The 21,289-nt window shown below is 38.8% G+C and overlaps 1 protein-coding gene across 1 annotated transcript; it reads left to right on the forward strand.

The window, feature by feature from the left end:
• Positions 1–679: 679 nt before the first annotated feature.
• On the forward strand, positions 680–15,907 carry LOC148087935 (sodium- and chloride-dependent GABA transporter 1-like). The gene is made up of 13 exons (XM_087779195.1): positions 680–872; positions 1,201–1,335; positions 5,205–5,415; positions 5,917–6,049; positions 10,423–10,557; positions 10,668–10,771; positions 10,836–10,960; positions 11,225–11,337; positions 11,764–11,904; positions 11,972–12,068; positions 12,140–12,240; positions 13,996–14,163; positions 14,956–15,907. Exons 1-13 carry the CDS (start codon positions 680–682, stop codon positions 15,082–15,084), a joined length of 1,785 nt encoding a protein of 594 aa, XP_087635321.1. The 3' UTR covers positions 15,085–15,907.
• Positions 15,908–21,289: the final 5,382 nt, after the last annotated feature.

A 21,289-nucleotide genomic window follows, 5' to 3' on the forward strand; every position in this document is an offset into this window, starting at 1 on the left:
GGAAATGTGTCCAAGAGGAGTGTCAACAGGTTGGACAGGTTGATCAGGAGGGCTGGCTCTGTGGTTGGCATGAAGCTGGACTCACTGGTGACAGTTGCTGAGAGGAGATCATTGAACAAACTACTGTCCATCATGGACGATGACAGTCATCCTCTCAGCACTGTCATCAGTGAGCAGAGAAGCAGAATGAGTGCATGAATGCTCCTACCCAGGTGCAAAGCAAATAGACTCAGGGACTCATTCATTCCTCGGGCTATTAAATTGTACAATTCTGAGTTCGGGGGCAGGAGTGGAGTAAAAGTATCTGGATGTTCTGTTCTATGTTAGTCTTTGTATAATTTGTCTTTGTTGTTTTTCTTTGATCTATGTTCTTTGTCGTTATCTTTAGACTTAGATTGTTTCATCTTGTTCTTTCCCTTTATGTTCTTGTTCTTATTTTATTTTGATTTATTTTTTATAAAAAAAATTCTGTATGTATTGGCTATTGGAAAAAAAACAATTTCCCGAAGGAGACCTCCTGAGGGATCAATAAAGTTTTACCTTACCTTACCTTACCTAACAAGATGACACAATCTAAGTCTAAAGATAAAGAAAAGTCTCGCGCTTACGGTGCACGTCTAAGATAACGTCACAAATATCTCGCCCACTGTCCTCCAGTCCCTGCCCTCACATCACCGCGATGGAGCTCAGCAGTCATGTCAGGACTCCCTCCGACCCCAGAGAGAGCTCGGACCCGCAGCCCGGAGCCGGTAAAACCGCGGAGCGACCCACGTGGAGCGGCCGGCTGGAGTTCATCCTGGCGTCCGTTGGATACGCGGTCGGTCTGGGGAACGTGTGGAGGTTCCCGTACCTGTGCTACCAGAGCGGCGGAGGTGCGTTTACTCCAGTCCTTTTAAGTTATTATTATTATTATTATTTTTTTTACAAAATGATGCCTAAAGCAGTCCAAATGCATATATATATATATATATATATATATATATATATATATATATATATATATATATATATATATATGTATGTGAGTCTAATGCAGGCATTCAGTTGGTGTTCAATAGTGTTTAATTAGATAGAAAAATGACAGAAAATGTTATTTTATTTGAGAATAAACTGCAAAACAATATCAACTTCATCCTTGCAGCCGTTTTAACTTCATTCATTTTTTTATTGAGGTGGATTTGTCTTTTTTTCCCTATTAAGGTGCTTTCTTGATTCCTTATCTGACCATGGTCCTTGTTTGTGGCATTCCTCTCCTTACCATGGAATTTGCCATCGGACAATACACTCGCTTCGGACCGGTTCACGCTCTAGCCAAAGTCTGTCCCTTGCTCAAAGGTGAGTGACTCAATATTTGCTGTGGAATGATTCAGTGCAATATACCTGGAAAATAAACACCACATTATTTATGATCATTATTTATGTGGTGTTAAGAAAATTAATATTGGACTGCTTTAATGATGGATATTTATTGAACATACAATCTGTCTTCAATGATTTTTTATTTTAAATATTAATTCCATTCTGTTTATTCCATCTTTTATCTTCTTTTACATTTTTCAATTGCTTCCTCGTGTTGATGGTTGAGAACTTGTTTATTTCCTGAAGATAACATTGGTTATTGTTAATTAATCTAGCTAACATCCCAGAAACTTTTTAGCGGTTTGTTCTAAAGACTTGTTCAAAATGTGCTCGGCTAAAATGTCCGATTGCTAAATTGTAACTGGATAATAAATAAATGCTTTCAGAAACTCAAAATAGAATTTATGGGGTAAGAAAACATTCTAAGAGGCGTGCGCCGAAAAACAAGTTTGTGTTTATAATTATAATATATGTACGTGAAAAATATGTGCAAAAAATATGAGTACAAATGCTTTTTTTTTTATACAAACTTAAAAAAATTACGAGTATAAATAAGAATATTACGAGTACGAAAAAAAAATTACGAACACAAATCACTTTCCTGTCAAATATGACGTCAGGGGTCTTTCACGGTCACAGGTGCTACTCATTGAACCAAGATTCAGGGATACAGCCAGCACGCTGCACATGCGCAACCAATTCATCGCAAACAAATGGTACAACGAACATAATGAACCTTCTAATGAACGTTAGAAAATAGAAAATAAAAATTCTCAAGTCACACTAAGAAAAATGATTGCCCTGATGTGCCATATGGCAGTTTTTAAATCGCATGTTGCCAAGTGGGCAACTGGAAAGGTAGTTGTAAGACTACATGCACTTACAGTTGGGAAACAGATGCTGTGATCTGTGCCACAACCATGAGAAAACTTAACTGATCATATCATCATTCATATCATCACGTACATACCGCAATCTTCAACTTCCTGGAGAAAGTCCTGAAAATGGTCCATGACGTTAACTTCTTTGGTGTACTTGTACTGTATTCTGGAACACACTTCTCCAGGACGACGGCTGCATCCGCCTGTGTACAAAGAGACGAGTTCAGTGGATCAGCAAAGCTAATCGTGTTACCCTGACAAAATGTATGTGGTACCTTATCACCTTTCCCTGGAACAAAGAAGGGCAGACAGAGGTTGTTGTGCTGCTGCACGACCTTCACCAAGTCATAAAGATGCAGACCTTTCCTCAACGGGTCAAGCATGGAGATGACTCTAATGGTTGAATGCAATACAACAGTTCCATTCCAGAAACATTCCTAAAAAATGTTTCTAAATGATTAAAAACAAGCTTTTAAAGTTAAAAACTTAACCTGGCATTTACGTAAAAATGATTACGCAATTATCTTCGTAGGAGGGGCCAAACATACCTTGTCCTTTCCTGGTGCAAAGACTTCCCAGTGTTCAGGGATGATTCTGCCCGACTGCAGTTGAGGCTGAACTCAGTGTGGCTCAAAAGTAGAGTCCATTAAGCCGCCTGGCAAAGGGGTTTGTTGGTTGAGCGCCTATACTAAATCGTGTCATTGTTGATTGTTGTCCCCAAAATCACATCTGCCTCATCCAAATGATCAACTCTCTGACGCACTTAACCAATCAACAAATCATTTTAATCAAGCAAAGTTGACTCTGAAACCAAAAAACAAGTGTAACATTTTCCAAGGAGATAGTTTTGTGCAACTGTTAGTCTAGTCAAGTGTTTTCCATACAGATTTATCTCCAAGGTTTTCAATGTTTTCATACAAGCCAGTCCTCTGAGGTAGGAACTAAGATTGTTGTGCACACAGTCAATAAGAAACATCCCTTTTAAAGAGAGTCAGGGATTTTCTTAACATTGTCCCAAAAAACAATTTGCACAGAAATACAATATTTCGCTGTTTTACTTATATTAAGGCTGGTTAAATTAAACTTGTTAGGATTTATCGTTTAGATTTATTTGGAATTGACCAACAAATGTAATAGTCAGGTTCGTTTTCTCTGGAACTAGAAGACTTTAAAGATATTTTCCATAGTGACCAGCAATTTTTAAAATGATCAACCCTACTAAGGAGGAATTTACGCTTCAAGGTAGTGCTGCACGATATTGGAAATATGTGCGATATTCGATATTGGTGTCTTGATTTGCGATATTGATATTATTGCGATATTCTTTCCTTCAAGTAAAAATATTTCGTGCGCATGCAACTATATGTGCATTTGAGCGCAGGACGGTACTGTAGGCGAGTTCCTTGGGTTTAGATAAGCGGAAATATCTTATATTTCCTTTTGGTTTATTTCTGTGCCGACATGATCGGAGAAAAAGATCACTTATAACGCTGAGTTTCGCGGGACTTGTGTTGGTTTCCCGAGAAACTGAGGAACATCAGAGAGGAGCCGCCGGCGTGTCGCGATATCACCAAATCAATAATAAATTCGCCTCCTTGTACATGCACACGCTAACAACTTAGCTCATTAGCATACGGCGAAGAGGGACAGGTTTACACTTGTTTGGAAGTTCACGATCTTATAAGAAAACAACTGAGACAAGATGAAAAGTACTGACAATATGTTGCTTTAGAAAAGAGGGTTGAAAGAGATGAGAGCCTGGAACACTCGCGTTTGAGTAGCACTCATAAGTTAGTCTTACTTCCGTGATAAACTGAGCCGATCTAAGTTAGCGAGCCAGCAAGTCGTGTCACCATAGCAACCGAGCCTAGCAAGCTGCGCCGCACAGCTCACAGACAGACGGAGACGTTAACGCCAACGAGACATAGAAGTACAAATTGACAACTTTACAGAACGTGACACTGATTGGTCGAAGTGTGGATTTAAGAAATGCTTGATTTGACTGATTGATCAATACATTTTTTTTTTAAAATTATAAATTATCGCACATGTTTTTGATATGCATATCGCATGTGCCAATATCGCGATATCGTTATATTGTGCAGCCCTACTTTAAAGTAATCAATTTGTGTGATTCATCTGTTTACCTTTAGGTGTGAGAGTGCAGTGCAATTTCTAATTTCTCACAGGTGTCCTTTGTTAAATCTCATAGCTGTCTCTTACCACGTACAACTAAGATTTAGGGATAAAATAAACCTTTTTTGTCCAGACATATAGAAATAATAGAGCAGTGAAGGTGAACACGAGTTGAAGAAGAATGTGTAATCCTTGTGAATGTTGTGGTGAATAATTAACATTGAAGGATTCTTTTTTTGTGTTCTTACACGTTGTAACGGGAGATTTGTTATTTTAGTTGGAAGTTTTGTAGTCATCTCTTTTAGTTTGAGTATTTTATTTATTCATTCAACTTGAAAAGTTTAGTGAAATCTTCCTGACATGAAAGTAATTGATGTATTCAATGAAGAATTAATGATTAAACCCACATTGTTGTCTGTAACACAGGAGTATGAACCCATGTGATCCTGTTCACCTGCATGAAGTTTATCCCAGTTTGTAACAGAGAGCACGTATATTTCTTGCGTGTAAAAGAATTTAAATGCCTGTAGGAAGACAATGCCAAGTCCACACATGTTCAGCCCAAACCCTGCACTTCCCTCAATCTGGATTCAAACCTATGACCTTTATGTTGTGCATAACATAAACTGAAACCTTGCCAGTCAATAGGATTACAAGCATCAGGACATTAGACGAATTCAATCACTTGGTAAATATACCAATAAAAGAGTATTCCATGATAAATGTGACTATAACTGTTCCCTTTTCTGCTGCCACGACATTTCAGGACGAGACAAAAGTAATTGACACTTTTTTTAGTGTCTAATTGTGTGTTCTTACCCTCCACAGGTGTGGGTCTGGCCACTGTGTTCATGTCCGTATTGTTCAGTACATACTACAATGTGCTCATGAGTTGGGCACTTCTGTACTTTTTAAACTCCTTTGACTCAACGCTCTTGTGGACGTCGTGCAACAACACATGGAATGTGGCGGAGAACTGTTCCAGTGGTTCTGTCAGGAACGTCAGTCACCTGCAGTCTGCCAGCCAGCAGTTTTTTGAGTGAGCAGATTTCAATGCTTTTGGACCAGAACCCTTTTCGATCAATACGTTTAGATAACTAGACATGCATCCTTGACTTGAAACTGACTAGTTGTCTATCCATTAGTTCATTAGGAACTAGTTCTACCTATAGAAAAGTGCTACTTGACTAGCAACACTAGAGTTTGATGTATGTTTTTTCAACATCAGGTGTTGAAGTTTGGTGTATGTCTAGATCAGCACATATACATTTATCTATCACAAAAGCACGTAAATACTTCTCTTGTTGAAAAGGTAGTTATTTCAAACCCTTGAATCTTCTATTCAGTCTATGTTGAGTTCAGTTGAAACTGAGATGATGGATGTTTTATAGTGTCTTTAACTAGATACATACTTGGTATTAGTATCAGTTCTACTTCCACTTCATCCGTCGGGTCATACAAACTAAATCTGCTTTTTGTCCTACACATTCTTATTTGTTTCCACTTCCTAGTTGTGTTTAAATGTTGTGTTGACTTCAAGGAACCGTCTACTGGAAAAATCCAGTGACATCCGAGAGCCAGGAAATATTCGACTGGAGCTGTTAGGATACCTCTTTGTTGCCTGGGTCTTCGTCTACCTATGCATTTTTAAAGGTATCAAGTCTACTGGCAAGGTTCGTTCTCTTTAATCAAATCAAACATTTATTGACTTTATTGTTGTGAAAGATACTGCTGAACAGAATTGAAACGTTAAAATAACCTGTATTTAAAAAGTAGCAAAGACAAGGCAAATCTATGGTGTAATGTCCATGCGTGTACCTAACTCTCCTGGTATACTCTATATTTAAAAAAAACCCCATAGGTTTCTTTGTGAGTCTAAATTATCCATTTTATCCATTTTGTGAGTTTAAATGTGTGCCATGTATAGCAGCTGAGAAAACCACACAACCGGGGTTAAAACCAGTGACCAACCACAAACTCTCTTTCACTTCTGCCAATCATATATATATTCATATATATATATATATACTGTCAGATCTGATTAAATCAGGAAACTGGTAGCAGCTTATAAGAAAAACCTCAAAGTGTTGTTTGACACGATTAATTCTCTCATGTCTCCTGCTCCTCAAATCACACCTGTCTTCTATGAAGCTGACAGCAATGCATTGTTGAGATTTTTCATTGAAAAAATTAAATTGATCAAAGAGAAAGTCTCTCCCCCTTTATGTGGAATCCCTGCTGTTTCTGACCACCTCGTGGTCTTCCTTCACTGCTGTATCTCTGGGTGATATTTCAGCACTGGTGAACAAGATGAAACCCTCCTCTTGCTCAGACGACGCCCTTCCTTGTAGGCTATTCATCAGAGTATTTGATGTAATTGGTCCCTGGGTTACCAATATGGTGAACCACTCTCTCTTTCTACAGGGGTTTTTCCCAATGCATTTAATCATGCCATTGTGGATTCTTTGCTCAAAAAGCCAGGCTTAGACCCGACTGAAGACCTCATTAATTCCAGGCCTATTTCTAAGCTCCCTTCCTTGTCCAAGATCTTAGAGAAGGTGGAGTCTGAGCAGCTGTCTTTGTTCCTGGATCAGAACGACATCCATAAGAAGTTTCAGTCCGTCTTCCGCAAACATCACTCTACGGAGACAGCCTCACTGAAAGTGTCCAGTGACATCATGATGTCGGCTGATTCGGGTCAATACACGGTTCTCTTGGATCTGTCCTCAGCCTTTGACAGAGTTGATCACCAGATCCTGCTGACAATCAAAACAATATTCAATAAAGTATATACTTTAAAGGTCAAGATAAAACTGAGAACACAACAGGAGTTCCAGAAAATCAAGGAAAAGCCTCAACAAATAAAAACATCTTAAGATGTTTCTTAAATCAATCGCAAGGAGAGAGAGGAAGATCGTTCCAAAGCTTAGGAGCAACAGAGTGGAAGGATTTCTCTCCTCTGGTCATGAACCGTGTGCGAGGAACCATCAGTAGATTCTGATCCACAGACCTGAGCTGGGGTGTAAGTCTGGATTATATCAGTGATGTAAGGAGAAGCCTGACCATTAATAGATCTGAAAGTAAGAACCAGAATTTTAAAGTTGATCCTGAAAGAAACTGGAAGCCAGTGAAGAGTTTTAAGGATCGGAGAAATGCGAGTTCTTCTATTTGAGCGGGTCAGAATTCTCGCTGCAGAGTTTTGTATTAACTGCAGGCGAGACAGCTCCTTCTTGTTAAGACATGAAAATAAACTGTTGCAATAGTCCAGGCGAGAAGACACAAACGCATGGATTACAAGCTCCAGATCATGTTGTGACAACATTTTCCTAAGTTTAGAATTTTTTCTCAGTTGAAGGAAACAGTTTCTGGTCAGTTTTCTGCAGTGTTGAACAAGAGAAATGTCTTTATCAAATACAACACCCAGGTTTCTCAGGCTCAGTCTGACAGACTGACCTAAGTCACCCAAGTACTGACTCATCCCTGGAATCTTATCATCAGGAGCAATCACCAAAGTTTCAGTTTTGTCCACATTTAGCTGCAAAGTGTTTTCACTCAGCCATTGTTTGATTTCTAGCAAACAATTGACTAAGCTGTTCAGCCTCTGGGGCTCAGATGGATCAAAAGAGCAGTAGAGCTGGATGTCATCAGCAAAAATGTGATAAAAAACATCAGGAAATCTCTGAATGATTTTACCGAGGGGGAATCAAGTACAGCAAAAACAATAAAGGACCCAGAACAGAACCTTGAGGGACTCCTGGGTGTTCACCTCAACAACCGCCTGGACTGGGTGGATAACACTGCTGCTCTTTATAAAAAGGGGCGGAGTAGAATCTACCTGCTCCGGAGGTTGAGGTCGTTTGGTGTCCGGGGGCCACTCCTGAAGTCATTCTATGACTCAGTAGTGGCCTCTGCCATCTTCAACGGTGTGGTCTGCTGGGGGAGCAGCATGACAGCAAAGCATAGGGCTAAACTGGACAGCCTTATTAAGAAGGCCGGTTACGTCCTAGGGCGCCCCCTGGATCCTGTGGAGGAAGTGACTGGAGGGAGGATGCGGAGCAAGCTGGGCTCCATAAGGAGGAACTTGTCTCACCCTCTCCAGCACACACTGAGGGCATTGAGGAGCTCCATCAGTGATAGGATGCTCCATCCCCGGTGTGTGAGGGAGAGGTACCGCAGGTCTTTCCTCCCTGCTGCCATCAGACTCCACAACAAGAACACACCAAGATAACTATTCAACTGCACCTCTTGTTATTTATGTAAATATTATTGTGTATATATTATATAGCGCAGATTTATCTTTTATTCCATTTAGATTTTCTTTCTCGTTTTTATTTCTGGGTGTTTTTATTTCTCTTGCTGTTGTTAAACCGAATTTCCCCTCGCGGGACTAATAAAGGTTTTCTGATTCTGATTCTGATTCTGATTCCACACAACAGATCTGCCGATTCAGACCTCATTTGATTGGCAGATACACTAAAACTGCACCCAGAAAGGTAAGATGAGAACCATTCTAACACAGACCCAGACAGTCCCACTTCATCCCTCAGTCTTCTCAACAGGATCTGGTGATCAACTGTGTCAAAGGCTGAGGACAGATCCAAGAGAACCAGAACAGTGAATTTACCCGAATCAGCAGACATCATGATGGCACTGGACACTTTCAGTAAAGCTGTCTCCGTAGAGTGATGTTTACAGAAGCCAGACTGAAACTTCTCATGGATGTTGCTCTGATCAGTAGGGTCTAACTCTGGCTTTTTGAGCAGAGGCTCCACAATGGCATGTTTAAATGAATAAGGAAAAACTCCTGTGGAAAGGGAGAAGTTCACCATATTGGTAACCCAGGGGCCAATTACATCAAATACTTTGATAAAAAGCCTACAAGGAAGGACGTCATCTGAGCAAGAGGAGGGTTTCATCTTGTTCACTAGTGCCCAAATATCACCGAAAGATACAGCACTGAAGGAAGACCAAGAGGAGGAGAAGGGCTCAGAGACAGTAGGGGTTCCAAACAAAGGGGGAGAGACTTTCTCTTTGATCAATTTAATTTGGTCAATGAAAAATCTCAACAATGCATTGTTGTCAGCTTCACAGGAGACAGGCGTGATTTGAGGAGCAGGAGACACGAGAGAATTAATCGTGTCAAGTAGAAGAACTCACATTTCTCTGATCCATAAAACTCTTCACTGGCTTCCAGTTTCTTTCAGGATCAACTTTCAAATTCTGGTTCTTACTTTCATAACTATTCATGGTCAGGCTCCTCCTTACATCACTGATCTGATCCAGCCTTACACCCCAGCTCGGGCTCTGAGGTCTGTTGATCAGAATCTACTGATGGTTCCTGAACACGGTTCAGGACCAGAGGAGAAAATTCCTTCCAGACTGTTGCTCCTAAGCTTTGGAACGATCTTCCTCTCTCTTTGCGCTTGATGGATCTACTGACTCCTTCAAGAAACATCTTAAGACATTTTTATTCATGCAGGCTTTTCTCTGATTTTCTGAGACTCCTGTGTTGTTCTCTGTGTTATCTTGATCTTTTTAGCATATATCTTTGGAGTTTTTTTTTGGATTGTTTAAGCGCTTTGTGACCCTGGTCTAGAAAAGAAATATAAATATAAAATAAATATAATTACTAACTTACTTACACACATAATAGATATAATAGTAGGTATGTGTTTGCAGACTACACAACTTGTTGTTTTATCAATTGGCATGTAGTCCAAGTAAGATATTGGCATGTGCAATATGCATATCGAAAACATGTTTGATAATTTATTTAAAAAAATATATATATATATATATATATTTCATTTATCAATCAATCAGTCAAATCAAGGAAAAGAGGGCAAAAAGTTGGGGCTAAAGAGTCGCATTGAATTTCAAATACAGTTTCATTCCTTTTATAAACCGGGAAGAGATTTGTTACTCATCCTGAACTCAAAAGTGTTGAGTCATGGTACATAAGCAAAACTATTGTGTCTTCACCTTTATCATCTGCTGCGTCTCACAGTTATTAAACATGTTTTTATCCTTCTCTTCTCTCACACAGGTGGTTTACTTCACAGCTATATTTCCGTACTTCATCCTGATCGCTCTGCTCATCAATAACGTGCAGCTTCCTGGAGCAAAGGATGGGATCCTTTACTTCGTGACGCCTGTCTGGGACAAACTCTTCGAGGTTACGGTAAGAAGCGGGAAATAGATGAGTAGCCAGCACGTCAACAACATCTCTGAATGATTGGACAGGAAGAGTTTCTTATTAATTTGATTTAATCTCCAAATCCTGCCGCCGAGGTTTGGGTGAACGCTGCCGCTCAGGTGTTTAACTCTATCGGGATCGCCTTCGGATCCCAGATCTCCATGGCTAGCTACAACAAGTTTAACAACAACATCGTCAGGTGAAGCTCGCGGCCCTTTTCTGGTGATTGTCTGGTGTTACTGTGATGTTCTCTCAACTCTCAGGGACGCTTTGATCGTGGCCGTCACCAACTCAATGACCAGCATTCTGGCCGGCTTTGTGATCTTCTCTGGCATCGGCTACATGGCTAACGTACATAACCTGCCAGTGGACAAGATAACCACAGACGGTGTGAAGTCACACAGGAACCCATTAAATTAATTATTTATCTTCACATTTATCATTTAACTTATTGTTTATCATTAGACAGACAAAAAGACAAATCTTTTCTAAAGGATGCATTTTAAAGCATCTGACTTGAGGGCCATGTAAATACAGTTGAAAATCAGCATGTGGCCCCGGGGCCGCACTTAGTCTTATAGCTTAAAATCCATCAAATCAGTTTCCCTGATCAAAAAAATACATCAAACAAATCCATTTCTGCATCTTACAGGTCCAGGTCTGGTCTTTGTGGTCTACCCTGAGGTCCTGGCTACTATGCCTCTCCACCAGTTGTGGGCCCCTCTCTTCTTCTTCATGCTGCTGTGTCTGGGCCTGGACAGTCAGGTGAGCATCACTGATATTAACACATAGTGTGTCTTTGACTTTATCTATATGGCCCACATGAAGGGGGTAACAGTTACAGTATATTGACATTTGAACTATAACTAATTAATAGGAAGAGTCATCATAAGATCCTGACATGTGCTCAGCTGTACATCAGGTCCACTCTACAGAGACCTTAAGTTGGGGAGAGCAAGTCTCAGCTCAAGGACAACAAATGTGTAATTCATGTGATAAGCTGTGGTGCACAGATGTCTGCTGGGTGGGACGGGCCCTTTTGTTAGCACTTTTTTAGATTGATTCATGCAAAAGTATAATGCTTATAAATACCAGTTATTGGTGAATGTGAAGATTGTCCGTGTGCAGATTGTGTGTCCAGAATTGTTTTTTTTCCCCACTGTGTCAACATGTGTGTGTTCTCTGTGGCAGTTTGCAACCGTTGAAGTTGGTATGACGTTCTTAAAAGATGAATTTGGGGACAAAATCATACGCTTCCTAAAGCGTGAGGAGCTGCTGACGCTGGTGGTCTGCTTGGTCTGCTTTCTGCTGGGTCTCCCACACATCAGCCAGGTGCTCTAGAAACATATGCACTCGTAATGGATACACATGACCTACCACTCGTCTCCCGTCACACCAGGGTGGGATCTACACCTTCCAGCTGATGAACCACTACACTGTCGTTTCTCTCATCTTCCTGGCATTCTTTGAAGTTGTCTCCGTCTGCTGGATTTTCGGTAAAATCTAAGGAGCATCGACCTGTGTGAGATATGATAAAACTAAAATATAAAATATCTCTTCCCATCAGGCGTGCGTAACCTCTCTGACATGGTGAAGAAGATGCGAGGTTCAAGACCTAGCTTGTATTTCAGAGTTTGTTGGATGTTTCTTTCTCCCGTGTTAGTGCTGGTGAGTTTAAAATATCTGGATTTGTCATGTTTGATGCGTCACATTTTCATCATTTATAACATTTTTTAAACAATTTAACCTCATTTAAATGTCCTTATATTATCACACTTTTATCTATATTTTTTTCTAAATTTTGTGTTTTTATATACACTCTCCCCCCCAATTAAAGGCTTCGTCGAGTTAATTTCTTAGGTCTGATGGTTTTACGTCCCCCTACAAAAGTCACAGTATATACAGTGGTATGAAAAAGTTTGGGCACCCCTGTACATTTTCATGATTTTCCTTTATAAATCATTGGTTGTTTGGATAAAACATTCCAGTTAAATATATCTTATAGGAGACAAACACAGTGATATTTGAGACGTGAAATAAAGTTTATATTATTTACAGAAAGTGTGCAAGAATTATTTAAACAAAAATTAGGCACGTGCATAAATTTAGGCATCACAAAAGAAAAATTACTCAATATTTTGTTCATCCTCCTTCTTCAGAAATAACAGCCTCTAAACGCTTCCTATATCTTCCCATTAGGTTCTGGATTCTGGTGGAAGGTATTTTGGAGGATTCTTCTTTACAGATCCTCTCCAGTTCAGTCAGGTTTGATGGTTTCCGAGCATGGACCGCCCGCTTTAAATCACACCATAAATTTTCAATAATATTCAGGTCTGGGGACTGAGGTGGCTATTCCAGAACGTTATACTTGTTCCTCTGCATGAACGCTATTGAGAAGAATCCATGCGCCCCTCAACTTTAACAAGATTCTCCGTCCCTGCACTGGCCACACAGCCCCACAGCATGATGGAACCACCACCAAATCTGACTGTTGGCAGCAAGTTCTTTTCTTGGAATGCTGACGCCCCAAATAACTCTATTTTAGTTTCATCAGTCCACAGCACCTTACTCCAAAATGAAGCTGGCTTGTCCAAATATGCTTTGGCATACCTCAAGCAACCCCGTTTGTGGCGTGTGCAGAGAAAAGGCTTTTTCTGCATTACTCTTCCATAAAGAATCTCCTTGTGTAAAGTGCACTGAATAGTTGCACAGTGACACCATCTGCAGCAAGTTGATGTTGCAGGTCTTTGGAGCTGGTCTGTGGGTTGACTGTGACTGTTCTCACCATCCTGCACCTCTGTTTATCTGAGATTTTCCTTGGTCTGCCACTCCGGGCCTTAACTAGAACTGTGCCTGTGGTCTTCCATTTCCTCACAATGTTCCTCACAGTTGAAACTGAGAGCTTAAATCTCTGAGATAGCTTTCTATATCCTTCCCCTAAACCATGATGTTGCACAATCATTGCATTTGAGAGTTGTTTTGAGGCTCCCATGTTGCCACTCTTCAGAGAAGATGCAAAGAGGAGAAACACTTACAATTGGTCTCCTTAAATACCCTTTCTCATGATTGGACTCACCTGTGTATGGAGGTCAAGGGTCACTGAGGTTACCAAACCAATTTTGAGTTCCAATAATTAGTGCTAAAGGTATTAAGATCGATAAGATATAAGGGTGCCTAAATTTATTCACATGCCTAATTTTGTTTAAATAATTCTTGCATACTTTTTGTAAATCATATACACTTTATTTCACTTCTCAAATATCACTGTGTTTGTCTCCTATAAGATATATTTAACTGGAATTTTGAATCCAGACAACCAATGATTTATAAAGGAAAATCATGAAAATGTACAGGGGTGACAAACTTTTTCATACCACTGTAATGTTGCTTGCTCCTGTTCTAAAGAGTTTTTTGTTCTTGTAGTGCATTATGGTTGCTGGAATTATCCAGTACTCTCCAGTACGCTACGGGTCGTACGTGTACCCACAATTGGCTGATTTTGTCGGCTGGATAATAACACTGTCTTATTTTATGTGGATTCCACTCGGTGCCATTCATGAGTTGTACTTCAAAAAAGGTTCCTTTCTTCAGGTCAGTTATACTCCATCTCACATTTGTAATGACTCTTGGAAACATATATCAAACATTAATAGAATAATTTCTTCTTATCCACTGTTAGTAATTGATGAGCTTGTTTAGTTAACAATCCCAGTGTAGAATATAGTTATGCAAAAAGAGATTCTAGTAAATACTATATGTAATAATAAACTGGTTAAGGTAAGGTAAGGTAAAACTTTATTAATTAACTAAATTGTTTAATATGGTTAATATTGGTTAATATGCTGTTGATACATTAATGCTTGACTTGTTTTTTATCTGAAGTATTTCCATTATCTAAAGTAGTATATTACCACCATCTAAATTATTGAAGAGTAATGACACTGAGCAGACATGTATCCAAAGTAGGAAGGTCTGTCCGGACGTCTGTTCCTACTAAACATACATTTCAAACTCTAATACTGTTTGAAAAAAGTACTAGCACGACATAACAGGAAGTACGGGTGTAAATTTCATACAAAAAAGGTCATCCTCTCTGACCATGGACCAAGACAAAAATGTCACTTGTTTATCTTTTTGTAGCACAAACAAGCAGCCATTTTTGTGGGTTGTTTTCCATCAAGATGACCAGCTAAATGATTTAGAGGGCAAGAGTTGGCCCTCAGGCCTTGCCCACACGAAAACACCATTAAAAGAGGTTTTAAAGCATCATCTTTTAATTGTCTGAGGTACAATCAAAGGTATGAAGGAGTTACATCATCACTGAATTAATGTTTTCATCCTCATGTTCCTCCATTATTTAACTGCTACCCCTTTAACCCGCAGAGACTTCAAGCAGCTATACGCACAACAGTTGACCTGGATCTTCCCGCACTGGAAGATGAAATGCTCAACTTGGACAATTTGGACAATTTAAGGTCCGAGTCTTTGCTGAGCGCTGGAGTGAAGATTTAACTCTTGCCGGCTTCAAAGATTGTTTATACTGAGATCTTATAAGGTAGTCTTTGTTTCGGACAAAATATCTGATTCCTGCTAGAAAGGTCCACCAGGGCTCTAAACTGCGCTTCCCAGTAGTAAAGTTTTAGATCGGGTAGAGAATGATTGGGAGAGATTGAAATAAAAACAGGAATCGAGGGAGAATGTTCATTCTTATGGTCTCGATTCTGCCAAACAATGACAGCGGTAGCATGTTCCATCTGTTAATGTCCTTTTTTTATTTCCTTTATTAAAGTTTCATAGTTAGAAGAGAATACTTGTGAAAAACTCTGAGATAGATTAACTCCTAGATATTTTAAACCATTTCCAGGCTGTTTAAATTAAACTATGTTATCAAGTTGCGTTGGCCATTCACCCTTAATCATCATCACTTCAGACTTTGTCATATTAATCTTATATCCTGAGACGGAGCTGTATTGGTCTAGATTTTGTAGTAATGCAGGGAGTGTAATCGGTTCCTCTAGAAATAAAAATATATTTGCGAAAAGTGCAAGTTTATGTCCATTATCCAATATTCCTTTTATAGTGGGGTTACATCTGATTAGCTCAGCCAATGGTTCGATGCTGATGGCGAATAATGTTGGAGAAAGAATCTCCCTGACGTGTACCACGGCTCAAGGGGAAAAACTTGGAGCCCAGTCAACCCTGTCGAAGGCCTTTTCTGCATCTAAGCTAAGGAACATTGACGTAGTTTCTCTTTTTTATACGGTTGACTGCAAGTTAAGAGCCTTTCGGATGTTGTCAGTACCTTGTCTGTTTATAATAAAAACCTGTCTGATCTGCCTTTATTAATTTATGAATATAGTTCTGTATCCTGTTTGATATAATAGACGTCAGAATTTTAAGATCAACACAGAGGAGGCTAATAGGTCAAAAGGAGGCACATAAAGTTGGGTCTTCATTTTCCTTGTAAATTACACTTATTAATGCCTCTGACCATGAACCTGGTGGATCTCCCTTTGTCAAAGCATAGTTATAGATTCGGCAGAGAACTGGACATAACTCACTGATAAATGTTTTATAGTATTCTGCAGGGAAGCCATCAGTACCAGGTACTTTTTTGCTTTTAAGTTTAAGATGGTGTTTTTGATTTCATCTTCTTTAATGGGTGAGATGATCATATCAGCCTTCTCTGTTGTCAAACTGTTTAGTTTCACTGATTCAAAAAAGGATTAAATATTTTGTGTCTTGTCAGGTCCTTCATGCCCTTTGTATAGAAGCAGTATCTGATTATTTTTAAGACCTTTAATTTTGTGCACTACTTTACTGGCCTGAGCTTTATGTAACTAGCCTGCTCTGTTACCCATCTCATAGTATTTTCTACTTGCAAATCAAAGTGCCCCTTCTGCTGTATATGTCAAGAGATTATCTAATTTCTGTCGGCTTTCCTTTAGTAAATCAAAAGTAATCCGATTTTTTTATCGTTGATAGTCAATCTCTAATTTTCTGATTTCTTTCTCTAATTGCAATTGTTCATTTAGCTTCTTTTTTCTAGATGAGATGGCAATAATATTGCATCTTATAACTGCTTTAGTGCCATCCCATAGTGTAGATAGTGACACCATATCATTGTCATTAATAGGTAAGTATTCAGAGAGTTGTTGGGCAATGTCGTTTCTGATAGTTTTGTCGTTAAGTAATGACACATTTAATCTCCAATATTTTGTTCCATCACTTTTCCCTATTTGTAAATTTAGTGTGACTGGGGCCTGATCAGATAGGGTTATGGGTTCTATAGTGCATTCAACAGCTCTATAGGTGTCAGAACTTGAAATAAGAAACATATCCAGTCTTGAATAGCTGCCATTAACCAGTTGTATTTTCTTAAGAAGGAATAGTGACTGTGTCACCTGCAGAGTCCCTAGCTTCATGCTCGCTGGTTGACATTTTACATCCTTCCTGTGACCTCATAAGAGCACGACTTGCTGTTTGTTTACTTGAAATTATCAAAGATTACTTCACCATTGACCGACAACCCGTGAGTTATAAATAGCAACAGCCACTGGGTGGCAGTAGATCTACAGCATAATTCTCCATTTTACGCTGGTGCTCAAGCAAATGAGATATTATGCTTAATTTAGAGGATTTTTAATTTTTTTATCTTTTATCTTTAGGTTAATGTATATTTTCTCACCTCAAACTCATTTCTCAACGTTCCTGAGCCAGAGAAGACATGTATCTTTTAACAGGTAATTTAGCACCGGTGCTGTGTCTTAAATCGCATACTAGCGTACTAAAAGTTAGTATTTTTAGTGCGTTAGTGCGTCTCAATTCTTAGTATGCGAAATTTAGTGCGCCATGCACACTAAATTGGCGTACTAACACGCCCACAAAACTGAGCATGGTTCGATGGATACTAGCCACACTAAACAGCCGCCATCTTAGTGACGTTTTAAACGGAAGTTACGTCATATATAAATGCATATATATGCATATACTTACAGATGCATTTTCAGCAGCAGTAGGAGGATAAACATGTCTTCGCTGCTGATACCAGCTTAAATATCTCGCGATTATTTAGATTCTCATATTTTTTCTTTATTTATTTTTCCAAAGTTGCAATACGTGCTGCCAGCAGGTGTCGGCGATAGCATTCACACAGCTGGTTGAAACATCGTTAAATAGAAGTAGAAGAAGAAGCTGTCATGTGATCTCCGGTTGGTGTGTAGCAGCAGTGTTTGATTCGAGACATACTATCTGTGGAGAATTTGCGTACTAGTTAGTACATACACTAAACTGATGCATACTAACTTCTAGCATACTAAGAGTAGTATGCGATTTGAGACACAGCCCTGGTCGTAAGATTAGCTTCCGGTCTTCTGTCTGCCACTCTTTCGTCACTTCCTCTTAGCTAATGGTGAATTAATTTGCGGTTTTGAAAAATCGACAGTATTTAATGAATTGAAAGATAAATACCAAAGCAAATAATTATATGGAAATGTATAATAAATATATTAATTGACTATGTTTTGTTGTTTGACAACTTTTTGTGAACTAATTTAAATGTATCTGTTTTTGTTTACGTCGTACTTGTTAAATTTATTTGTATTTTCTTTCAATCAATTATATTTTCCAAAATATCCAAAATAATGCGTTATTTTTTTTAAATACTGGTAATAAACTGTTATTCTGAAAGCACACATTAAACCCTTAAAGATTCTGTTATAAGCAGGTTTCTGTCTCTCTGGAAAGAAACAACTGCAAAGCTGTTGGCGCTCGGCTGTGATGCAATAAATAACAACCAGTCCTCATTTGTCAGAAGGAGGGAGGAACACTTTTTTTTCCCTTCTGTGGTTACACTGAAAACATTTTCCTTTTTTCTGCTGATTTAAGAGATCTTTCATTACTGTGTGTGGTGAAGAACATCTATGGAGGATATTTGTGTTTCAAAGAAACTTCCACTGTCAACATCGTAAAGAAAATAAAGATTGTATTTCATGAGGGAATGTTTCACAGATATTAACTTTTGTTATGCGTGGCATTTTGAACATGCTTGGGAATCCAGCAGAAACTTAAATGAATCATTCCGCTTTATGTTCGCAGCTTCATAGCCAGCAGTTCACTGTCAATTCATGCTCGAGGCAACTCTGAGCTTAGAGTTCCTTGGTTTCTTTATTCTCCCCCACAGTCCAAAGTTTTTCACTCACCTCTCGTGTGAATATTCATGAATCAAACAAGAAGTAATAATTTCCTAATTTAGCTTCTATTTCTAATGAATGTTGCTTAAAGAAATATCCACGTACAATGTTTTATAACATATATGTGTTGTCAGAAAAGTGTACCTGCAATTATGTGAAAACTCGTGTTGTGCCTTTGTCAAATATTGTATATGCAATTGTTAACAAAAACAAGTTTAAATGTTATATTTTGCAGCTTTAACCAATGTGTTCTCTCTGGGTCAAGGTGACCCGGAGGGCGGAAAACAAATGTGTTTATATAAATAGTTAAGAAATAATGTGGAAATAGTTAAGATGTAGAAAGTACCAAACACAAGAAATCATGATTTGAGATAAATCCAACTTTCCTCAAACTAATGAGACTTTACTTCATACTTTAATTTGAACCATTGGGTCCTTCACCTGTGACCACCTGAACAGTCGTATAAATTGGTTTTGAGGGTCAGAATCGGTGACCCTCATCTACCTTGAGAATGGATGGACTGAACTATGTGCCGTGCTTCCAGAACTACTAATCATATAATTGATATGTTTAGGTTTATTTTAATGTCCTCCGTTTGTTGGTAAAGAATCAAGACAGAACCAATAGATTGAATGATCCCAGAATAATTTGGGTTGTCAGGAAATGACGCATGATGTATTCGAACAACTGCAATGGAGTGATGGAGGAAGGAGAGCAAGAACCCCCAAATAAGGAACTCAGCAGGGAGATTGAATAGCAGCCGATCAACTATCCTAGGAATAATAATGATTCAACTTAGAATATCTTTGTAGCTGATACTGTCATATAATTTATGTCGAATTTGCATTAAATCAGTTAAAATTGTTGGTGTAGAAAACATCTTGCGAATAAGGTACAACTAATCCTGTGTTTGACTTTCTCTCTGACTTATGTAGTAAATAGGAAAGGGTTAATTTTGTCAATATGAAGAAGTCTGAGTAAATTGTGATTATGAAGTATGATTTAATTTTTCAACAAGCATGTGTTTGCCACATGTTTTGGTATTAAATGAGGAAATGATTTCCATTTTTAACTACATCCAGCTCTATTTATTGCCATCCACAGCTCTCGCCTCAAGCCGGCACATGTGTACAGTTTAACCCAGAGGTTAGTGACTATATTGTTTTAGATTTGTATCTTGACTGGTTAATGCTTTTCAACTGAAACTGTCTTCAAAACAGCAGCTGCTTCTAACGTTTTAAGAAGATAAGTTGCTGAATTAAAGTCAGGGAGGCTTTGTTCACCTGTGTTTGTGCATGAAAACATGTGTATGAGAGAGTGTGTCCTGCTCAATCTGACCCACATTCTCGTCCCACTGTCATTGTCTACTAGCCGGCCAGAAGCCAAGCTTATAACGTCCAAACAAAAGCTTTGTTTCAAAATATATTAAAAGCTTTATTTTGTGAAAAACCTGTTACCTACCATTGATCTTCTCTGGCAACTATTTCACCTATTGTTGTGTTCTTTAAAATACTTTTACTCTTTATTCATTGAAAATGAAATTAAAGCCAAAATATGTAACTCTTTGACGTTATTATGATGATTTATGTTTATGTAATAATTTGTTTCATTATGTCATCGTTCTCTCTCACTGTGACTCATACCAGTCTAGAGTCTGTGAGTGTCATATTACCACCAAATTTATATCGTTATATATAGTTATTATAGATTAGTTAACAATTGTGCAAACGAGCAACAGGGAAATGAAACATTTACACAGTGAAGTGACACTATTCATATTTAGATTTTTAAAATGCATCGTTTTCTCACTGACATTAATTGGACCACACAGTTTTAAATAAGTGGACACTCGTGCCCGCTGATCTACTGAATCAGATTTCAACGACAGGAAGAAAATAGAAGTAGGAAGTTGATAATAATACATTTATATTCATATCATTAAAAAAAATGAAAATGATATATGTGGCATCATGAAATCGTTCTGAGCTCAAGAGATCTCTCAGCCAATCACCACATCAAGGTGGGTTTTTAAAAGCAGGTGGGAAACGCCCACTTGTTCTCTTGCTGGTTGGAGAGCTGGACCCCGTTGATTCCTGGCATCCGTCACCTCCGCTCGGGTCTGTCGGCATGAGCGCCTGGGAATTGAACTGCTAACTGATCAGGGTTCAGTGCTGTGCTGGGATTTAAACGCTTCTTTGATTCGTTGCGTCAAAGAAGCGCGATACTAGTTTGAACCACCAGAGGGAGACAGTGCACCTGATTAAGCATCATCTACTCATTGATCGTGAGAAGTAGTTTAAGATGTTTAAACACCAGAAGTTGATACTTTGTCATGAAAATATATAAACTGATGCAGCAGTGATGACGTCACCTGATCGTTTATGCAAGTATGTAAGCAGTAACTCGGTACCCATGACCCATGGGTACATGGGGGTGAGAGGACACACCCCCATGTACCCGCTACAATATCAATTTTAACATTTAGATGACAAATAATCTCCCTCTATTACAATGCATGTTGTTA

The sequence above is a fragment of the Callionymus lyra genome, chromosome 1 (assembly GCF_982586985.1).
Source record: "Callionymus lyra chromosome 1, fCalLyr1.hap1.1, whole genome shotgun sequence".
Lineage (NCBI taxonomy): Eukaryota > Metazoa > Chordata > Actinopteri > Syngnathiformes > Callionymidae > Callionymus > Callionymus lyra.